The sequence below is a fragment of the Electrona antarctica genome (genome assembly GCF_951216825.1).
Source record: "Electrona antarctica genome assembly, chromosome: 1".
Classification (NCBI taxonomy): domain Eukaryota; kingdom Metazoa; phylum Chordata; class Actinopteri; order Myctophiformes; family Myctophidae; genus Electrona; species Electrona antarctica.
In genome coordinates, this window is record NC_136806.1 from 6,036,191 (window position 1) to 6,056,669 (window position 20,479).

General features: G+C 44.1%; 2 protein-coding genes across 3 annotated transcripts in view; one reads left to right on the forward strand and one right to left on the reverse strand.

Annotated features, from left to right (window-relative positions):
• odad3 (outer dynein arm docking complex subunit 3) overlaps nt 1-863 on the reverse strand; it is a gene marked incomplete at its 5' end in the record, with an annotated part of 31,697 nt that extends 30,834 nt beyond the window's left edge. The window contains one exon of the mRNA XM_079505832.1: nt 785-863. Coding sequence (XP_079361958.1) covers nt 785-863 — 79 coding nt within the window. The remainder of the gene's footprint in view (nt 1-784) is intronic.
• The window catches only part of LOC306922420 (gastrotropin-like), a 63,342-nt gene that overhangs the window by 38,435 nt on the left and 4,428 nt on the right, over nt 1-20,479 (forward strand). Inside the window, exons 1-2 of one of the 2 annotated variants that reach the window (XM_079500017.1) lie at nt 950-1,053; nt 19,430-19,591. In XM_079500017.1, coding sequence (XP_079356143.1) covers nt 19,525-19,591 — 67 coding nt within the window. In that variant the 5' untranslated portion in view covers nt 950-1,053; nt 19,430-19,524. Of the gene's footprint in view, nt 1-949; nt 1,054-19,379; nt 19,592-20,479 lie in introns of those variants that run through there. The other variant, XM_079500016.1, reaches the window with a different exon arrangement.

The window sequence follows — 20,479 nt, forward strand, 5'->3', positions numbered from 1 at the left end:
TCAACATCCAATGTTTGACATAAACACTATAAAAATGTATTGATTTTATGTAGGCCTATTGATTGATTGATTGAAAATGTTATTCATGCAGAAGGGGTACATTTCAAACAAAAGCACAATTAAAGTCAATACAAAGACTGTGGACGACACCATGATAACGCATTACACTTGTTTACAACATGTTGTAAACAAGTTGATGAATTGAAAATGGTGGACCCTGCAGGGTCCACCATTTGCAATTCATCAGAACATTTAGATACTACAAATATACCACTTCTATGAAAAAACAAAACAGGAAATCATCATATAAAGGAAGTAAAAAGGCTTATAGAATTGCATCGGGCATTATAATTAGGCTACACGTTAACACAGTAGCCTAGTCTTATTATTAGGCGTTGTGTGAGTTTATAGATTGATTGGATATTTTCTTCACAGCCATTTAATAGCAAGTTGTAATGTGCGTCCTCGGTGCTACAGCGGAATTGATGACTCCGTCGAATACGGTGACTGCAGAGGTCGCTAACTGGTGTTTGAAGATCCTCTCTCAGCATAAACATTAATTTGATGCAGCGGCGGCTAAATAACATGTCTTTGAACCCGTCCAGCCGTGACGTAGGTTACATGTTCTCTAAACACAGAAACAAACTCTCACTATAAAATGAAATGAAACTAAAGAAGAGAGTCTAGAGACGGAGGAGCAGTGATCTCTGCATCTACACATTTCGGTAGGTCACCAATGTCGGTGCAACATTTGCGACTGCATTCTGCTGTAGTAGAAACTCACCAAGGAGTTGGATCTTTCGCTGCATTTCTGTTATTTCGTCGTGCAGGGGCGGCTTGATAGCGTCGAAGTTGGACGTCATTTCGATGTCTGTTGTGACGTGTTGTCACACACTATGACTAGGGCTAGAAGTTCAATGAAATGCGTCTGCAATTCATTCACACCAGATTCAAACACAACACAACACAACGTCCCACGAAAGGGCTAGCTGTTGACTGTTGCTTAGCAACCAGGACGCTTCCACCAAGTGGGCTCGAGTAGTTTACTGAAAGGTAAAAGTAATCTGTCGTTTTTAAATGTATTGTGTCACATCATTTAGAACAGTATAGGCACAGCTTTCTTTCTCTCTTTTTTCTCTCTATAGATCTTTTCCCCCAAACAAAAAAAATCATTTGAATTTGAGGCCAAGTAAAAATCTTGGAAAATTACTAGCCTGTTTCAACTAACAACTATAAGAACATATTGCTTTGATAAGCTAATTCTAACAATGTACTTTAATTGCGTGTGCTTAACAACAGCAATACAATAAAAAGTAAAACATTAACCACAGTACAAATTAAGTACAAAGTACAAATTATGGAGTGGCTTAAAAGTTTGCACATATACTGCATGCATAGGCTAATTATGAAAACACACACACACACTCACACACACACACACCATGCAAGATTGTCTGAAAAGATATATATTGTTTTAATTCTCTCCAAAATGTCTATTTGAAAATAGCAGTTCTACAAGCTTGTAGATCAGCTCATTTGAAATAGCCGTAGCTTGTATGGGCATGCATGAAGTGCTAGTGAGTGGCAAAGTTAGTTTAACGTTGTTAAATGCAATCAGATAGGACTAATGTTTGGATCTATGTATGGGCTGTCAAGGCCAGAAAGTATAGTTTGCTCCCACTTCCCACGTATGATGATGACGTCAACTAAGCGCAACCCCTCGTCACTTCTTTTGGGCTTCGCTTGTTTTCATAGACCAAAGCAAAGTTACTATATTTACCCAGGGTATCTGGGCTAAGCTCAATAACTTGTTTCCAGCCAGGCCCTGCTCATTGAACATTTCATGGTAGTGGTTCAATGCCTTGCTCAAGGGCACTTCAGCGGTGGTAATTTTAACGTGTCGGACCGCTGATTCGAACTGGCGACCTTCCGGTATCAAGACCGCTCCGCAATCCGTTCGGCCACCGCTGCCGCTTATCTCTAAATCTGGCACCACTGCTCATAACTCATCAGCATCAACATTAGTGCCTTCCTCCTGGGGGGATCCCGAGACGTTCCAAGGCCAGTGAGTGGATGTAATCCCTCCTTCTGCCCCGGGGTCTCCTAGAAAGGTATCTGCATGCACGTGGATAAACATGCGACATGTAAAAAAAAAAAATCAAATAATGCACGACACAACGTTTAATTGCTTTTTAAGTAGTTTGCCTTCTGCGGCGTGGACGGTTCACATGTGTTAAACAGGCTCTTTGTCTCGTGCTCAGCCCAGCGTGCGCCGCCCTCACCTCTCTGCATTATTTATGACACCGAGCGAGGTACTGCTCTCCTCTGTTCCCCTCTCCATGTCTTCTTATTGTCTCCTATCCTCTCCTCTCCGCTTGTGTCCTCTCCTCACCGCTCGTTTTCTCTATAGACTATAGTCTGTTCCCCTAAACCATATCCTCTTCATGTCTCTTCTCGTCTCCTCTCCTCTATTCCCCTTTCCTCTCCTCTTGTCTTCGCTCCCCTCGGCTATCCTCTCGTCTCCTCTCCGTCCCTCTCCTCTCCTCTATTCTACTCTCCTCTCCTCTCTCCAGTTGTCTCCTCCTGTCCCCTGTGTCCTTCACCCCATCACCTTGAATCACCCTCTGACGATGGGCCTGCTACATTTCATTTGGCACAAAGACAAAGGGCTTCTGCGTGCGTATATATATATACAGCACATATGTGGTTTCTCCTCAAGTCCCACATATTATGAAATATTAATGCGGGGCATAATTTGGTTCCCTGGATGGAGTGGGGTATAGAGGGGGAGGCGGGTCGTTGGTGGTTTGGGGAGGGGGGGGGGTTCCTTAGTAATCACCAGTGACCCAGTGGGACAGAAGGCTGTCAGCATCATTTGAGAGATGGTATAAAGATAACCACAACAGAACGCTCCATCTATGCCGATGACGTTGTGGCTTCTTCCTCTCGCCTGCATAGCTGTTAGAGGCAGAACGAGATGTTTTGCTATCTCTCTCTCTCCCTGACTTCTCTCTTCTCTCAAACCAGGGGAGGCCAGCGGTAGTGTGCGTGCGTGCGTGCGTGCGTGCGTGCGTGCGTGCGTGCGTGCGTGCGTGCGTGCGTGCGTGCGTGGGGAGAGTACGTGGCAGTTGCTCTGTAACATTAGCACATCTCTTGCTCACACGTTGAGGAGGTCTTCTTATCTGGTCTCCTCGTCATGGTGCAACGTTCTGACATCAAAGACTTAACGAACGCAGCCTCTGCGGCCTCTCTCCCAGAGGAACCTATGCTCTTTCATTCTCTCTCTCTCTCTCTCTCTCTCTCCTCTTTCTCTCTCTCTCTCCCTCTCCCTCTCCCTCTCCCTCTCCCTCTCCCTCTCCCTCTCCCTCTCGCTCTCGCTCTCGCTCTCGCTCTCGCTCTCTCTCTCCCTCTCCCTCTCTCTCTCTCTTTTCCTCCTTTTCCTTCCTCCTTTTCCATAAAACACCCACACACATACAGATACACACACACACACACACACACGCACATACACTTCTTCCACGAACACGCACGCGCGCGCGTACACACAAACTTCCGCGTACACACACGGAGGACGACTATAGGCTACACTGCGTCAGTGGTGAATTACGGCCGCGTTCCGCGTTATTAAACATGACACTCGGCCCAGATAATGGAGCCTTTCTTCGTCTCAATTTGGAAGGCTAATCTTATTGCTTTGATTAACGGCAGCCTCATCTGCATATCAAGGCCTCCCCTCCTTTAATCCATTGACGCCTGGTGCAACCTATACGCTGTTCTACCCTTGATGCCGGCACGCTCTCTGTGTCTCATCAGCTATTGCTATACATGTAGTAACATAACTATTTAAAAAAAAGGATTTCAGAAACCTTAGGTCAGGCCCTAGAAGGCATTCCCAGATTCGGCCTCAGGCATCAATGAGGCATCAAACCCATTTTGACCTGAGATCAGATTCTAAAAATGTCTGTTTGAAAATGACAGTTTTCTGAAAAAGCTATGTTTCTATGTCAGTCGTTCTTCGATTTTTCAAAAATAGCAGACCTACAAGCTCGTAGCGCGCCACTCGGTGGCGCGCTATGAGCTTGTATATCTGCTATTTTTCAATAGCTAAACAAGACAAAATTAAAAACAAAATTAACAAGATTTTGAAGGATTTCAGAAACCTTAGGTCAGGCCCTAGAAGGCATTCCCAGATTCGGCCTCAGGCATCAATGGGTTAACACATTCTGGACGGGAACCTCCTTTTGGTGTTTTAACTTTGAACCATTATGTTACACGTTAGCTATTGAGAAATAGCAGATCTACAAGCTTAAATAAATAGATAAATGGATTGTTTAGATAAAACAAACTCAATATTCTGATATTACAGAGCTCTCCAGCTTTAAAAGGAAATACAGTTTCAGCCAGGTGGGTTGCCAATTTAATCCAATCAGGAACGAGTACCGGTACCCATTTATCAGCTTAAAATGTATATAGAGTTCTAACTTTGTGTGCTCATTTCTTTGTGTAATCACTTCCAATTCCACTTGTTTATCCTGAATTCTGTCTGAATCCTGAATTTTATCTGCTATTTTGTTTTTAAATCGTGAAAATGTGGTGCGAATCTTTGAATATATACTATTCTTTCAGAGCGAGGGGGGGTGTCCCTGGAACATATTTCCAGATGGGGGGGTCGGTGGCCAAATATATATAGTTTTTGGGGTCCTTGACATGAAGTAGTTTGAAAACCACTGCCATATAGAAACATAGGTTTCTTCAGAAAACTGTCAGGTCTAAATGGGTTAATTCCTCCATCACAAATCCCCCCCCTTTTATAGTCGCAGATAAAAAGGAATCTGTGGCGTGGATGTATCTTTCTTTAGAATATTTTCTTCCTCTCTCTCTCTCTCTCTCTCTCTCTCTCTCTCTCACTCTCTCTCTCTCTCTCTCTCTCTCTCTCTCTCTGTCTCTGTCTCTGTCTCTGTCTCTGTCTCTCTCTCTCTCTCTCTCTCTCTCTCGCCGTCCCTCGTTCTTGTGGTGTCTTTTATCCCATTTTGGACGGGAACCTCTTTTGGTGTTTTAAACATTATGTTATAATTTAGCTATTGAAAAATAGCAGATCTACAAGCTCATAGCGCGCCACCGAGTGGCGCGCTACGAGCTTGTAGATCTGCTATTTTTTGAAAAATCGTAAAAATGTGGCGCAAATCTTTGAATATATATTCTTTCAAAGTGAATGTTTTTAACTCGGGTCTAAATAGGTTATTGTCATTATTACTGCTGCCCTGCTTCTTCTCCTTCCTTTATCTCAACTCTGTTTACCAAATGGACCCACAACGGTTCATTTGTAGGCCTATATATATTTAGTTTACCAGATGGACCCACAACGGTTCATCTGTAGGCCTATATATATTTAGTTTACCAAATGGACCCACAACGGTTCATCTGTAGGCCTATATATATTTAGTTTACCAAATGGACCCACAACGGTTCATCTGTAGGCCTATATATATTTAGTTTACCAAATGGACCCACAACGGTTCATCTGTAGGCCTATATATATTTAGTTTACCAAATGGACCCACAACGGTTCATTTGTAGGCCTATATATATTTAGTTTACCAAATGGACCCAAACGGTTCATCTGTAGGCCTATATATATTTAGTTTACCAAATGGACCCACAACGGTTCATCTGTAGGCCTATATATATTTAGTTTACCAAATGGACCCACAACGGTTCATCTGTAGGCCTATATATATTTAGTTTACCAAATGGACCCACAACGGTTCATCTGTAGGCCTATATATATTTAGTTTACCAGATGGACCCACAACGGTTCATTTGTAGGCCTATATATTTAGTTTACCAAATGGACCCACAACGGTTCATTTGTAGGCCTATATATATTTAGTTTACCAAATGGACCCACAACGGTTCATTTGTAGGCCTATATATATTTAGTTTACCAAATGGACCCACAACGGTTCATTTGTAGGCCTATATATATTTAGTTTACCAAATGTACCCACAACGGTTCATTTGTAGGCCTATATATATTTAGTTTACCAAATGGACCCACAACGGTTCATTTGTAGGCCTATATATATTTAGTTTACCAAATGGACCCACAACGGTTCATTTGTAGGCCTATATATTTAGTTTACCAAATGGACCCACAACGGTTCATCTGTAGGCCTATATATATTTAGTTTACCAAATGGACCCAAACGGTTCATCTGTAGGCCTATATATATTTAGTTTACCAAATGGACCCACAACGGTTCATCTGTAGGCCTATATATTTAGTTTACCAAATGGACCCACAACGGTTCATTTGTAGGCCTATATATATTTAGTTTACCAAATGGACCCAAACGGTTCATCTGTAGGCCTATATATATTTAGTTTACCAAATGGACCCACAACGGTTCATTTGTAGGCCTATATATTTAGTTTACCAAATGGACCCACAACGGTTCATTTGTAGGCCTATATATATTTAGTTTACCAAATGGACCCACAACGGTTCATTTGTAGGCCTATATATATTTAGTTTACCAAATGGACCCACAACGGTTCATTTGTAGGCCTATATATATTTAGTTTACCAAATGTACCCACAACGGTTCATTTGTAGGCCTATATATATTTAGTTTACCAAATGGACCCACAACGGTTCATTTGTAGGCCTAAATATATTCAGTTTATCAAATGGACCCACAACGGTTCATTTGTAGGCCTATATATATTTAGTTTACCAAATGGACCCACAACGGTTCATTTGTAGGCCTATATATATTTAGTTTACCAAATGGACCCACAACGGTTCATCTGTAGGCCTATATATATTTAGTTTACCAAATGGACCCACAACGGTTCATTTGTAGGCCTATATATATTTAGTTTACCAAATGGACCCAAACGGTTCATCTGTAGGCCTATATATATTTAGTTTACCAGATGGACCCACAACGGTTCATTTGTAGGCCTATATATATTTAGTTTACCAAATGGACCCACAACGGTTCATTTGTAGGCCTATATATATTTAGTTTACCAAATGGACCCACAACGGTTCATCTGTAGGCCTATATATATTTAGTTTACCAAATGGACCCACAACGGTTCATCTGTAGGCCTATATATATTTAGTTTACCAAATGGACCCACAACGGTTCATTTGTAGGCCTATATATTTAGTTTACCAAATGGACCCACAACGGTTCATCTGTAGGCCTATATATATTTAGTTTACCAAATGGACCCACAACGGTTCATTTGTAGGCCTATATATATTTAGTTTACCAAATGGACCCACAACGGTTCATTTGTAGGCCTATATATATTTAGTTTACCAAATGGACCCACAACGGTTCATCTGTAGGCCTATATATATTTAGTTTACCAAATGGACCCACAACGGTTCATTTGTAGGCCTATATATATTTAGTTTGTCGTACAACCATGATATTTTATATTCTTCCTCGTAACCTCTCTCTGCCCCTTTTGTCTTCTTTTTCTTCCTTTTATGTTTCTAAACCACAACACACACACACACACACACACACACACACACACACACACACACACACACACACACACACACACACACACACACACACACACACACACACACACACACACACGTCAGATAAAGGCACCATCCACAGTGTGTGTACAACTCTGAGGCCAATGAGGCCATAGAGGAAACTAGTCATAAACATCTCATGTGTGCGTGTGACCGTGCGTGCGTGTGACCGTGCATGCGTGCGTGTGACCATGCGTGTGTGCGTGCAGTGCATGTGTAGAGGATGCGTGCATCCTTCTCTGCTTATGGAAGCAGTGCGTGCGCTGTGTGAACGCATGCGCGCAAGTCTTTGTTTTCTGCTTATGTGTGAGTTTTGCTCTCTCTCTCTCTCTCTCTCTCTCTCTCTCTCTCTCTCTCTCTCTCTCTCTCTCTCCCTCCCTCTCCCTCTCTCTCTCTCCTTTGAATATGTTCTGACCTGTCCTTGACAGAAATATATACGACTGACATTAATACACAGTTTATGGTCATAGTTTGCTGAGAATACTACACAGTAAATCACCCGGCGTTCATTCAACTCTGTGAGAGTAGTGTTGTAGCAAAGGCTTGTCAATATAGGCTATCTGATGTGAGAAGCACATGGAGACCCTTACAGCGGAAACCCTTTACTTTATACCGTTTGTGGTAAAAGCTTTGCTCAAACTGTCTTTTTTACCTTCATTTTGTATTAATTTCAAATAGCTGATTTAAGTGGCGGTGGCTCAGGGGTAGAGTGGCTGGATGGAAACCGCAAGGTTGCCAGTTCGAACCCTGTGGGCTCCCCCCAGAGTTAGTGTCGAAGTGTCCTTGAGCAAGACTCTGAACCCCTAATTGATGTGCTGGTTGGTGCCTTGCATGGTTTCCGTCGCCATCGGTGTGTGAATGGGTGAATGTAATGCACAATCTATGTAAAGCGCCTTGGATAAAGGCGCTATATAAATGCATCATTTACCATCTGTTTCAGTATATAGATCGGCTATTTGAACTATTTTAAAATGCATTTCAAAATATTACACAAGGCGAGATAGAGAGATGATCCATTTGTGGGCCTCCAGCTCGGAGGGTCTTACTGTGTAGGAGTGGCTGCGTTCAGACACAGACCCATGAAGGTTGGATGTGCAACTATACCTGAATTTACCTACAGTATTAGGACCTGAAGCTCATTCTACAAATGCCCATATTTTTCTGAAAAATGTCAGTTATAATGTCAGTTGTTCTCAAACATTTTCATGTCGAGGACCAGGACCACCATAATTAAATTATCTGTATTTGGCCGTCGACCCCCATCTCAAAATCTTTTGTTCCAAGGACGTCCGGAAGAAAAGATACGAGTAAAAGAAATGTATACAAAAGAATATACATATTCAAAGTTATGCTGTCACAGTTATATATATTAATATATATAGCATATAAATATATACAAGCTCAAGCTTAAACAAGGGACTAAATTATTTTCGCTCCTATGCCACCAAAATGTGGAACGCCCTGCCAACAGTCATTAAGACATGCGAATCCCTTGACTCCTTCAAAACCGCTCTCAAAGGGCACCTACGGACGGCTGCAATTCGAAACTGGCCCCCGTAAAATCGGAATCCCCCCCCACCCCTTTTCCCCCTCACTGTATATGTTTCTTTTCCCTTTTTACCTCCTTTATGATGAATTCCTGTTCTGTTCTTTGACTATATAGAAGTGTCTATTTGTACGTCTCTAAATGTTTTGATGAATTGAACAAGGTGGACCCTCTTGTAAACAAGTATAATTCTTTATTGGGTCGTCCACTCACAGTTAACAGTCTTTGTATTGAGTTGTGCTTGAAATGTACTGTAATTCTGCAAACTGTTAATACATATTTAAATCAATCAATCAATCAATCAATATAGCCCGGCAAGAAATGATGCGCTATATGAGCTTGTATATTTATATTGTATATTTGGAATAGCCAAAATACAAAATAAAAATAATGTTTTTTAGTTTTTTAGCTCAAATCTAAAATGACACGGATGCTTTCCCGGGTTTAATGTGTTAAAGTCAGCACACGCAGTGCTTTTCCCTATAGGTGTGCATGCCGACGGGCCTCTTTACCTGGATTAGGGAATATAATCCCTTCTTTCTCTGGGTATATTATCTATACAGTACATAATGACTTCTCGCTGGGCGGGCAGAGAGCATACATACAACCCACGTGATGATTCCCACGCACGTTGTTCCTTCAATACCCATTATGGCACTCACATTAACCCATATCGACCTGATACCTGATTCTACAAATGTCTTCAAAAATCATGATAGTTTTCAGAAAAACTATATCATCAGTTGTTCTCAAACTATTTCATGTCAAGGACCCCCCAGAATTATATATAATTGGCTGCCGACCCCCATCTGAAAATATGTAGTTCCAGGGAGGGATCCCCCACAGAAGCACTGCTTTGAGATAAAAACGTTCTCTCTGAAGGAATAAATGTTCAAAGGTTTGCATCACATTCTCACGATTTTTCAAAAATAGCAGACCTACAAGCTTGTAGCGCGGCACTCGGTGCCGCGCTATGAGCTTGTAGATCTGCTATTTTTCAATAGCTAAATTGTAACATAATGCTTAAAACACCAAAGGGGGTTCCCGTTCAGAATAGGTTAATGCACGCTCACGCCACCTGTTACCTGTGGATGGATATTAACGGAGTTACGGACAGAGAGACGAAGAGGCAAGCCTCTGCTCGCACGTTATCTTGCAACACTCGTCTTCTTTTACACACAGAGAGAGCCCTGCCTCCAAGCTTGTTAAATGTAGAGGAATATAAAATTATGTCGAAATATGAATGGATTGTTAACCGTGTTCCGTGGTTCATTTCCAAGTCGTTGACCTCCCTCTCTCTCTGTGTGTGTGTGTGTGTGTGTGTGTGTGTGTGTGTGTGTGTGTGTGTGTGTGTGTGTGTGTGTGTGTGTGTGTGTGTGTGTGTGTGTGTGTGTGTGTGTGTGTGTGTGTGTGTGTGTGTGTGTGTGTGTGTGTGTGTGTGTGTGTGTGTGTGTGTGTGTGTCCGTCCATCCGTCGGGGGCGTCGACCTGTACTATTTTTTTTATAGATCTATAAAGTCCTCCAAGGCCATGGTGTACTGACTTCGACACTGGTCTCGTTCTCCAATAGTACTGAAAGGTCCAAGTTCAAGTACATCGTATAAAAGAAGAAGGCTTGCATTGTGCTCTCTTTTTTTCTATGGTGGCTTCGATCACGGAGCCAATTCAATAAATTCATAACTGTCATGACTAGCCCTCGGCCTGTGCCGTGGCTCAGAGGTCCATCCTGGGCCGTGGCTCAGATGTCCAGGCCTGGGCCGTGGCTCAGATGTCCATCCTGGGCCGTGGCTCAGAGGTCCATCCTGGGCCGTGGCTCAGAGGTCCATCCTGGGCCGTGGCTCAGCGGTCCATCCTGGGCCGTGGCTCAGAGGTCCATCCTGGGCCGTGGCTCAGATGTCCAGGCCTGGGCCGTGGCTCAGATGTCCATCCTGGGCCGTGGCTCAGAGGTCCATCCTGGGCCGTGGCTCAGAGGTCCATCCTGGGCCGTGGCTCAGCGGTCCATCCTGGGCCGTGGCTCAGAGGTCCATCCTGGGCCGTGGCTCAGCGGTCCATCCTGGGCCGTGGCTCAGCGGTCCATCCTGGGCCGTGGCTCAGCGGTCCATCCTGGGCCGTGGCTCAGAGGTCCATCCTGGGCCGTGGCTCAGAGGTCCATCCTGGGCCGTGGCTCAGAGGTCCATCCTGGGCCGTGGCTCAGAGGTCCATCCTGGGCCGTGGCTCAGAGGTCCATCCTGGGCCGTGGCTCAGAGGTCCATCCTGGGCCGTGGCTCAGCGGTCCATCCTGGGCCGTGGCTCAGAGGTCCATCCTGGGCCGTGGCTCAGCGGTCCAGGCCTGGGCCGTGGCTCAGAGGTCCATCCTGGGCCGTGGCTCAGAGGTCCATCCTGGGCCGTGGCTCAGCGGTCCATCCTGGGCCGTGGCTCAGAGGTCCATCCTGGGCCGTGGCTCATCAGTCCAGGCCTGGGCCGTGCTCAGAGGTCCATCCTGGGCCGTGGCTCAGCGGTCCAGGCCTGGGCCGTGCTCAGCGGTCCATCCTGGGCCGTGGCTCAGAGGTCCATCCTGGGCCGTGGCTCAGCGGTCCATCCTGGGCTGTGGCTCAGCGGTCCAGGCCTGGGCCGTGGCTCAGCGGTCCATCCTGGGCCGTGGCTCAGAGGTCCATCCTGGGCCGTGGCTCAGAGGTCCATCCTGGGCCGTGGCTCAGAGGTCCATCCTGGGCCGTGGCTCAGCGGTCCATCCTGGGCCGTGGCTCAGAGGTCCATCCTGGGCCGTGGCTCAGCGGTCCAGGCCTGGGCCGTGGCTCAGCAGTCCAGGCACCTTGGCTGGTAATCCAGTCTGGCAGTGTGCCGCGGGTTCGACCCTCGATCCCGGCGGCCTTTACTGCATGTCACCCTCCCAACTCTCTCCCCATTTCCTGTCAGCCTATACTGTCTATCCCTCTATAAAAAATATAAAATAAAGGCGAAAGCTACAAAAAATAATTTAGAAAAAAATGTAGAACTTCGCTTTTCTACTTATTCACCAAAGTGCAATCAAATTAACCGCGTAATGTAAGAGGGGCACGCGTTAGTCCGACTAAGTTAGGGTTAGGGTTTGGGGATAGAGTTAGTATGGCTCTATATCTGGTCGGAATTTTGGGTAGTATTTTTTTTGTAAAAAGGGACCAGAATTGCTAAATAACACAAATAACTGCAGTTAAAAGAAGAACCTGTCAAGCTCCTGTACGGTTCATCAGAGCAGTGGTGCTCAACCTTTTCAAAACCCCTAAAATAATCACATTTGAACTGGAACCCCGGCCCTGGGACCCCGGCCCTGGGACCCCGGCCCTCTGGGACCCCGGCCCTGGGACCCCGGCCCTGGGACCCCGGCCCTGGGACCCCGGCCCTGGGACCCCGGCCCTCTGGGACCCCGGCCCTGGGACCCCGGCCCTGGGACCCCGGCCCGCACCCTTACAAACAAGGACTTGGAATCAGTGTTGTTTTTGGCAGCAAATTTTGATTTTAGTTTTAGTCATAGTCTCTTCAATAGCTTTCATTTAGTTCCAGTCACATTTTAGTCACCTGGAATGTTTTAGTGTTAGTCTAGTTTTAGTCGACTAAATATCATAAGATTTTAGTCGACTAAATCTACAGTTGATTTAGTCGACTAAAATGTATTTTGGCGGGCCTTGATGCCGTCGTAATGACTGTTTTTACAATTGCTGAAAATAGCCGATCTACAAGCTCACAGCACGTTGCGCTGCGACGCGTTGTGAGCTTGTAGATCGGCTATTTTCAGCATGCAACCAAGTGTAAAATGACTTCTACTGGATCTCTTGTCCACTAGTCCCTTCCTAACATTTTAGTCTAGTCTTTATTTGTTGACGAAATTGTCAGTATATGTAGTCTTAGTTTTAGTCATCATGGGTTAGTTTTCATGTAGTTTTCGTCAATGAAAAAAGGTAGTCGGCGAACATTTTTCGTCATAGTTTTAGTCGACGAAAACAACACTGCTTGGAATTGTGTATGAGTTGAGGCACTGTATGTAGTTTTGACTTGTGAAAATCAGTGATCTATATTCTATACAAGTTCACAACGTTGCGAGGCGTTGTGAGCTTGTAGATCAGGTATTTTCAATTGTGTTGCCTCTTTCTTATATTATTTGACAATTTGGCCAAAGTTTGACCAGTTCTTAAAGGCTATAGTTTGTTGATTATCTTTGATTCAGTAAATGGTCCTGTATCACTATTATCTCCTATATGCCTATAACTTTAGGAACATTAAGTCGACTTCGAGGTCGTTTGGTCTCCAGGGGTATACGTTTCATATAAATATGTAAATGCAAATATTAACAGGTTAAATGCCGACAATTTCCGGACGTCTTTCAGGCTAGACTGCCTATGTTTAAAGTTACCTTTGAACAGCCTCTGCACCGACCGCTGAGTTGGTTAAAGTTACCTTTGAACAGCCTCTGCACCGACCGCTGAGTTGGTTAAAGTTACCTTTGAACAGCCTCTGCACCGACCGCTGAGTTGGTTAAAGTTACCTTTGAACAGCCAGTGCACCAACCGCTGAGTTGGTTAAAGTTACCTTTGAACAGCCACTGCACCGACCGCTGAGTTGGTTAAAGTTACCTTTGAACAGCCTCTGCACCGACCGCTGAGTTGGTTAAAGTTATCTTTGAACAGCCACTGCACCGACCGCTGAGTTGGTTAAAGTTACCTTTGAACAGCCACTGCACCGACCGCTGAGTTGGTTAAAGTTACCTTTGAACAGCCACTGCACCGACCACTGAGTTGGTTAAAGTTACCTTTGAACAGCCACTGCACCGACCGCTGAGTTGGTTAAAGTTACTGTACCTTTGAACAGCCACTGCACCGACCGCTGAGTTGGTTAAAGTTACCTTTGAACAGCCTCTGCACCGACCGCTGAGTTGGTTAAAGTTACCTTTGAACAGCCTCTGCACCGACCGCTGAGTTGGTTAAAGTTACCTTTGAACAGCCACTGCACCGACCGCTGAGTTGGTTAAAGTTACCTTTGAACAGCCACTGCACCGACCGCTGAGTTGGTTAAAGTTACTGTACCTTTGAACAGCCACTGCACCGACCGCTGAGTTGGTTAAAGTTACCTTTGAACAGCCTCTGCACCGACCGCTGAGTTGGTTAAAGTTACCTTTGAACAGCCAGTGCACCGACCGCTGAGTTGGTTAAAGTTACCTTTGAACAGCCTCTGCACCGACCGCTGAGTTCGTTAAAGTTACCTTTGAACAGCCTCTGCACCGACCGCTGAGTTGGTTAAAGTTACCTTTGAACAGCCTCTGCACCGACTGCTGAGTTGGTTAAAGTTACCTTTGAACAGCCACTGCACCGACCGCTGAGTTGGTTAAAGTTACCTTTGAACAGCCTCTGCACCGACCGCTGAGTTGGTTAAAGTTACCTTTGAACAGCCTCTGCACCGACCGCTGAGTTGGTTAAAGTTACCTTTGAACAGCCAGTGCACCGACCGCTGAGTTGGTTAAAGTTACCTTTGAACAGCCTCTGCACCGACTGCTGAGTTGGTTAAAGTTACCTTTGAACAGCCTCTGCACCGACCGCTGAGTTGGTTAAAGTTACCTTTGAACAGCCACTGCACCGACCGCTGAGTTGGTTAAAGTTACCTTTGAACAGCCTCTGCACCGACCGCTGAATTGGTTAAAGTTACCTTTGAACAGCCACTGCACCGACCGCTGAGTTGCTTGTCATGAAAATCCACTTTAAAACGGTGTAATCGCTTGTTGTGAACAATGGGGACTCAATTTCCCACAACCCTTTGCACACCGGAGCGACGGACCTTTTTGCGATGACGTCATCAAAATGCGTCTCATATCCCTTTCTGTCCGGTGGATTGCCTTAAAACTGACTTGCCTAAAAACGTGGATTAAAAAAATGAAAACATAACTCGGGCAACTCGCAAATCGCAGGGAAAGTGTTCTATACAATTAATTAACTCGGGCAACTTGTGAATAGTAGTCAAAGTGTTAAGGTACGAGGAGTTAAGGAGTTCGCTGAAACGTAGGGAGGAGGGGAAGAATGATTCCCGGTGGTTCAGCTGCCATTTTATTTTAAAAGATCACACTTGACTCAACATCCCCAGAAACAGAAAAAACTTTACTCTCCGCCCGACACATTCTCCTCAAAGATGATTATGTCCCAGCACTTCAGGGTGATAACACCGCACCCAGCACCCATCACCCAGCACCCAGCACTTCAGGGTGATTACACCGCAGCACTTAACATCCCGTGTTCGTAAGCTTCAAGTTCAGCCCAAGATGTCCTTCCTATCTAGACAATTACAGCTGCTGTGGCCAGCATTCTAGTCTAAATACCTGTAATATCAGGAAAATGTGCCTCCAGCTAACGGATGGAGAGTTGGTAACCAAATGGACCCTTATAGATCTTTAACCCATTTTGGGCGGGAACCCCTTTTGGTGTTTTATTTATGTTATACTTTAGCTATTGAAAAATAGCAGATCTACAAGCTCATAGAACTTGTAGTTCTGCTATTTTTGGAAAATCGTGAAAATGTGCCTCAAATCTTTGAATATATTAACTTAACTTAAGCTTCTGGGGAGGTCCCTGGAACAACATATTTATTTACATATCAGATGGGGGGGGCGGAGGCATAATTACATATAATTTGTGGGGTCCTTGACATGAAATATTGAGCACCACTGATACAGAAACATAAGGTTTTTCAGTATCTATCTATCTATCTATCTATCTATCTATCTATCTATCTATCTATCTATCTATCTATCTATAATGTGTTTCTTAAATGGATATAGTTCACCCACACACAACTTTTTTCCTATTGATTACTCACCCAAAGGAGACTGGAAATCATGGATATATATTTTTCCTGTTTTTGTCACATTACTATAAGCCAACAATGTGATGACCGGCCTCGGCCTGCATGGTTCCCTATGGAGACAATTAACAATAACATCTCCTTTGTGTCTCCATAGGGAACCACTGCTGTGCCTTTAACCATACGACAACATCCAACGTCTGAAAACTATATTCCTCTCTTACTAATACTATAATTGCCGACAACAACAACAACAAATGAAAGTTGGGGGCGGGGCTGTGGCTCAGGAGGTAGAGCAGGTCGTCCAATGGTCCCTGCGTCGGCGGTTCGAACCCCGGCTCCTCCTGTCCACATGTCGAAGTGTCCTTGGGGCAAGACACTGAACCCAAGGGGCCAGTGAGGCTATTCAACGTTGAAGGTCTGGGTCCTAGTGGTAGGAGGAGGGACTACAGGCGGACCCGTGGATTCATGACCGGGAAACCCCGTGCAGCTGGGCTTTAACATTGAGCGCTCGGTTGCATACGTCACCCCGGACCTCAAAGTTGAGGTCCGGAGGAGGGACTTCCGGCAGTCTTCCGGGTGCTTCAAAACGCCACTGAGCAACTTCCACTGACATGAATAGCGGAGGGGGCGGAGCTTCGCGCCAGATCAGTCTCTATCCTTTTATATACTCTATGACTGAACTCTATTCCCCTTTTTCTTACAGCCCATAGTGCATTGCGTTTGTGTGTGCATAAGTTCCTCTTTCTCTTGCTGTGTTGCCAGTTTTGCAAGAGAAACAAGTGGCCAGGTCTATGAAAACAAGCACAAATTAAAATAGCTGATCTACAAGCTCACAGCGACACATTGTGAGGTTGTACATCCGTTTGTACATTGAGAATAAATCAAAATATTTTGAATATTTAAAAAAAAAATCTTTTGAAAAAGGCACAAAATATGTTCAGATGGATGTCTGTGGACAATTACATATTCATTTGGGGTTCCTTGATGTGAAGAAATGTGGAAGCAAGCCCAAATAAGCAACTACTATACACTTTAGAATCAAGCCCCAAAAAACATCAACCAGTTACTACGGTACTATACCAATCATTTATTTGCAAGTGCCTTTACAGAAAAAACAAGTCAAAGGTTGCTTATAATAAGCAGACATGGCAACACGGCCTGAAGGAAGCAAAGCACACACACAAGGAGCCCCAGTACCTTGGCGGGGAAAAACGTGGATACATTGTCTCCAATGAGTTGGTCGGTGTGAGCTCGCCACCATTGGTGTGTGAATGTGGGAAGTGGGGACGCTGGCGTCGACTGTTCGCCGCTTCACCTCCCAATGTATGAATGAATGAACCATTGTAAAGTGCTGTGAGCACTTGGAAAAGCACTATAAAAATGCAATTCATTATAAAGTGCTTATGACACATGGTAGATATGGTAGATTAAGATTGTAGCGCGAGGGTGGCCAACTGTGACGATGGAGAGGGCCACTATATGTCCACATGCACTCACTCTGCAGAGGGCCACGTTGCATATCACTGTTGTAGCAAATATAGCTGATCTACAAGCTCAAAACGCGTCGCAGTGCGACGCGTTTTGAGCTTGTAGATCAGCTATATTTGCTACATTTTAATTGAAATGCTGCATATAAACTTTTGCTATTTTTGAATTGGAATCCTGAAATGTAACATTTTTATTTAATTTCAAATGCATTTATAGTTATACCTATACTTATAACTTTATATGAACTTAAATGCAAATACATTGGACCTAAAAAAAAGACAACATTTTAATACTAGTCATTATGACTGAAGTAATTAAAGCGGGTCATGTTTGCATGTTTGGAATTGTATAACAGCTGAAATCAATAATATTATTGCGATATTAATTAACCTGAGGGTTGCCCATGTTATGTATGTTGTAGCGCATGCATGCATTGAATACAATAATGCACTTTACAAGAGGCCTCCATGCATATTGTTCTAAATTGGCTCATTAAATGACGAATGTCAGAGGTCATCAGGTTTCCCGTCGTCATGATCCACTCTGTAGTAAAGATGAGAGCCATATAAAACCAGAGAGCTAAAGTCCATCGACCCCCACAGGGAGGGGAACACCATATTCAGCCCTGCAGACCATGAGCCGCTCAGCATTTCACCCACCGCTCTCACACTTACAGTAGTTAACCCATTTAGGCCTGAGATCAGATTCTAAAAATGTCTTCTACATCCTGACAGTTTTCTGAAAAAGCTATGTTTCTATGTCAGTCGTTCTTCGATTTTTCAAAAAATAGCAGACCTACAAGCTCGTAGCGCGCCACTCGGTGGCGCGCTATGAGCTTGTAGATCTGCTATTTTTCAATAGCTATAAAGCATAACATAATGCTAACACCAAAAGGGGTTCCCGCCCAAAACACCAAACAGATTCTACAAAATAATGTCTTCTAAATCATGCGATTTCAAATGTCAGTGGTTCTCAAACTATTTCATGTCAAGGACCCCAAAAATTATATATAATTGATGCCCCCCCCCCCACACTCCCTGTCTGAAAATATGTTGTTCCAGGGACCCCCCCCCCCCCCCCTCCCAGAAGCTCTCAAAATATATGACTTAAAAACGTTTTCTGTGACAGAATATATATTCAAACATTTGCACACCTTTTCAAGATTTTTCAAAAAATAGCAGATCTTAGAAGCTTGTGCATGTATATGATATCTGCTATTGTTCAATAGCATGAAGTTTAACTTTAAACCGATGGTTAAAAGTTGGTTAAAAGCTATAAAACGACACAGACGCGTTCCCGGTCTTAGAGGGTTAACTCCATAAATGTTCCAACGAGCTGCTTATGGCCCTGCGTTACACACCCTGTAGTCGTCATCACTCTGCTTATGGCCCGGCCGGCGTTACACACCCTGTAGTCGTCATCACTTTCACCTGGAATTTTCCCTCCTGCTGTTATCACTGTCTTACATCAGCGCTGAACCATGGAGGAGGAGCTAGAGGCGGCGAGGCGTTGACAGAGAGAGAGAGAGAGAGAGAGAGAGAGAGAGAGAGAGAGAGAGAGGTGTATAACCCTTTTAGACCTGAGGACGTTTCTACAAATGTCTTCTAAATCCTGACAATCTGATCTTGAAAAACCCAATTTTTTTCTATATATGTCAGTCGTTCTCATACATTTTCATGTCAAGGACCCCCAAAAATATATGTAATTGGCCGCCGACCCCCATCTGAAAATATGTTGTTCCAGGGACCCCCCCCCCCCAGAAGCAAAAATTTGAGTTAAAAACTTCCGCTCTGAAAGAATATATATTCACAGATTTGCGCCACATTTTCCACGATAATTTCAAAAATAGCAGACCTACAAGCTCGTAGAGCGGCACTCGGTGCCGCGCTATGAGCTTGTAGATCTGCTATTTTTCAATAGCTAACGTATAACATAATGCTGTAATGGTGTTCCCGCCCAGAATGTGATAAAGTGGAGAGGTGTCCGTGTCTCCGTACCTTCTGCCCTCAGCGCCTGCCTCTGTGACCCGCTGCTCTTCCTCATCCTCCTCCTCCTCCTCCTCCTCCGTCGTCCAAGTCCACAAACCGCTCCACACTTCTTCTGCCATGGCCTTCGCCGGGAAATGGGAAACCGAGAGCCAGGAGGGATACGACGAGTTCTGCAAGCTACTGGGTGAGCGTCGAGCGATGTTGTTGGTTTGGACTAGGGCATTAAGCAACTAAGTCAGTTTACTATAGTAAATCCACTAGTTGACCTTGTTGGTACTAGTTGATAAGAAAGAGAAAAAAAAAATATTTTTTATTTTATTTATTTTTTCCCCCCGATTTTGTAGGCCTCAAGATCAGGTAGATTATAGTTATAGTATTAGTCACCAATGTACACAGTTTTTAAATGTACAAATATTTATTTCCAAAAAGAAAAGAAAAAGATTTTTTTTTTTTTTTAATAGGTAGTTAAACAACTAGTCGACTAGTAAACTAGGAGACTAGTCAACTAGTAAAAATGACTAGAAGTGAATGCCCTAGTTTGGACTATATACCGGTATGCACGCTTTGATGTAGTTTTAGTCATGTAGTGTATATTGACGAGAATGTAAATTTAAGTTTACTAAATGTACAGTTGATTTAGTCGACTAAAATGTATTTTGGCGGGCCTTGATGGCATCGTATATATGAGTGATTTTACACCTGATTGCATGCCGAAAATAGCCGATCTACAAGCTCACAGTGGATCTGCTGTACAAGATCTGCTGTACTGAGTACAACACCCCAGCGCAAGCTGTCTTTTAGTTCCACTGGATCTCTTCTCCACTAGTCCCTCACAAACATTTTAGTTTAGTTTTTAATCTGTTGGCGAAATTATCAATATATTTAGTCTTTGTTTTAGTCATCGTATAGCTTAGTTTTTATTTGATTTTCGTCAGTGAAAAAAGGTAGTGGACAAACATCTGAATCCATGCAACCTGTTCATTCCACATGACCAGAGTGAATAGATGGATCTTAGGTCTCCCTTTGGGTCACATTTTGTCCTGTCTCCACTTATTGTGCAGATTAATCAAAC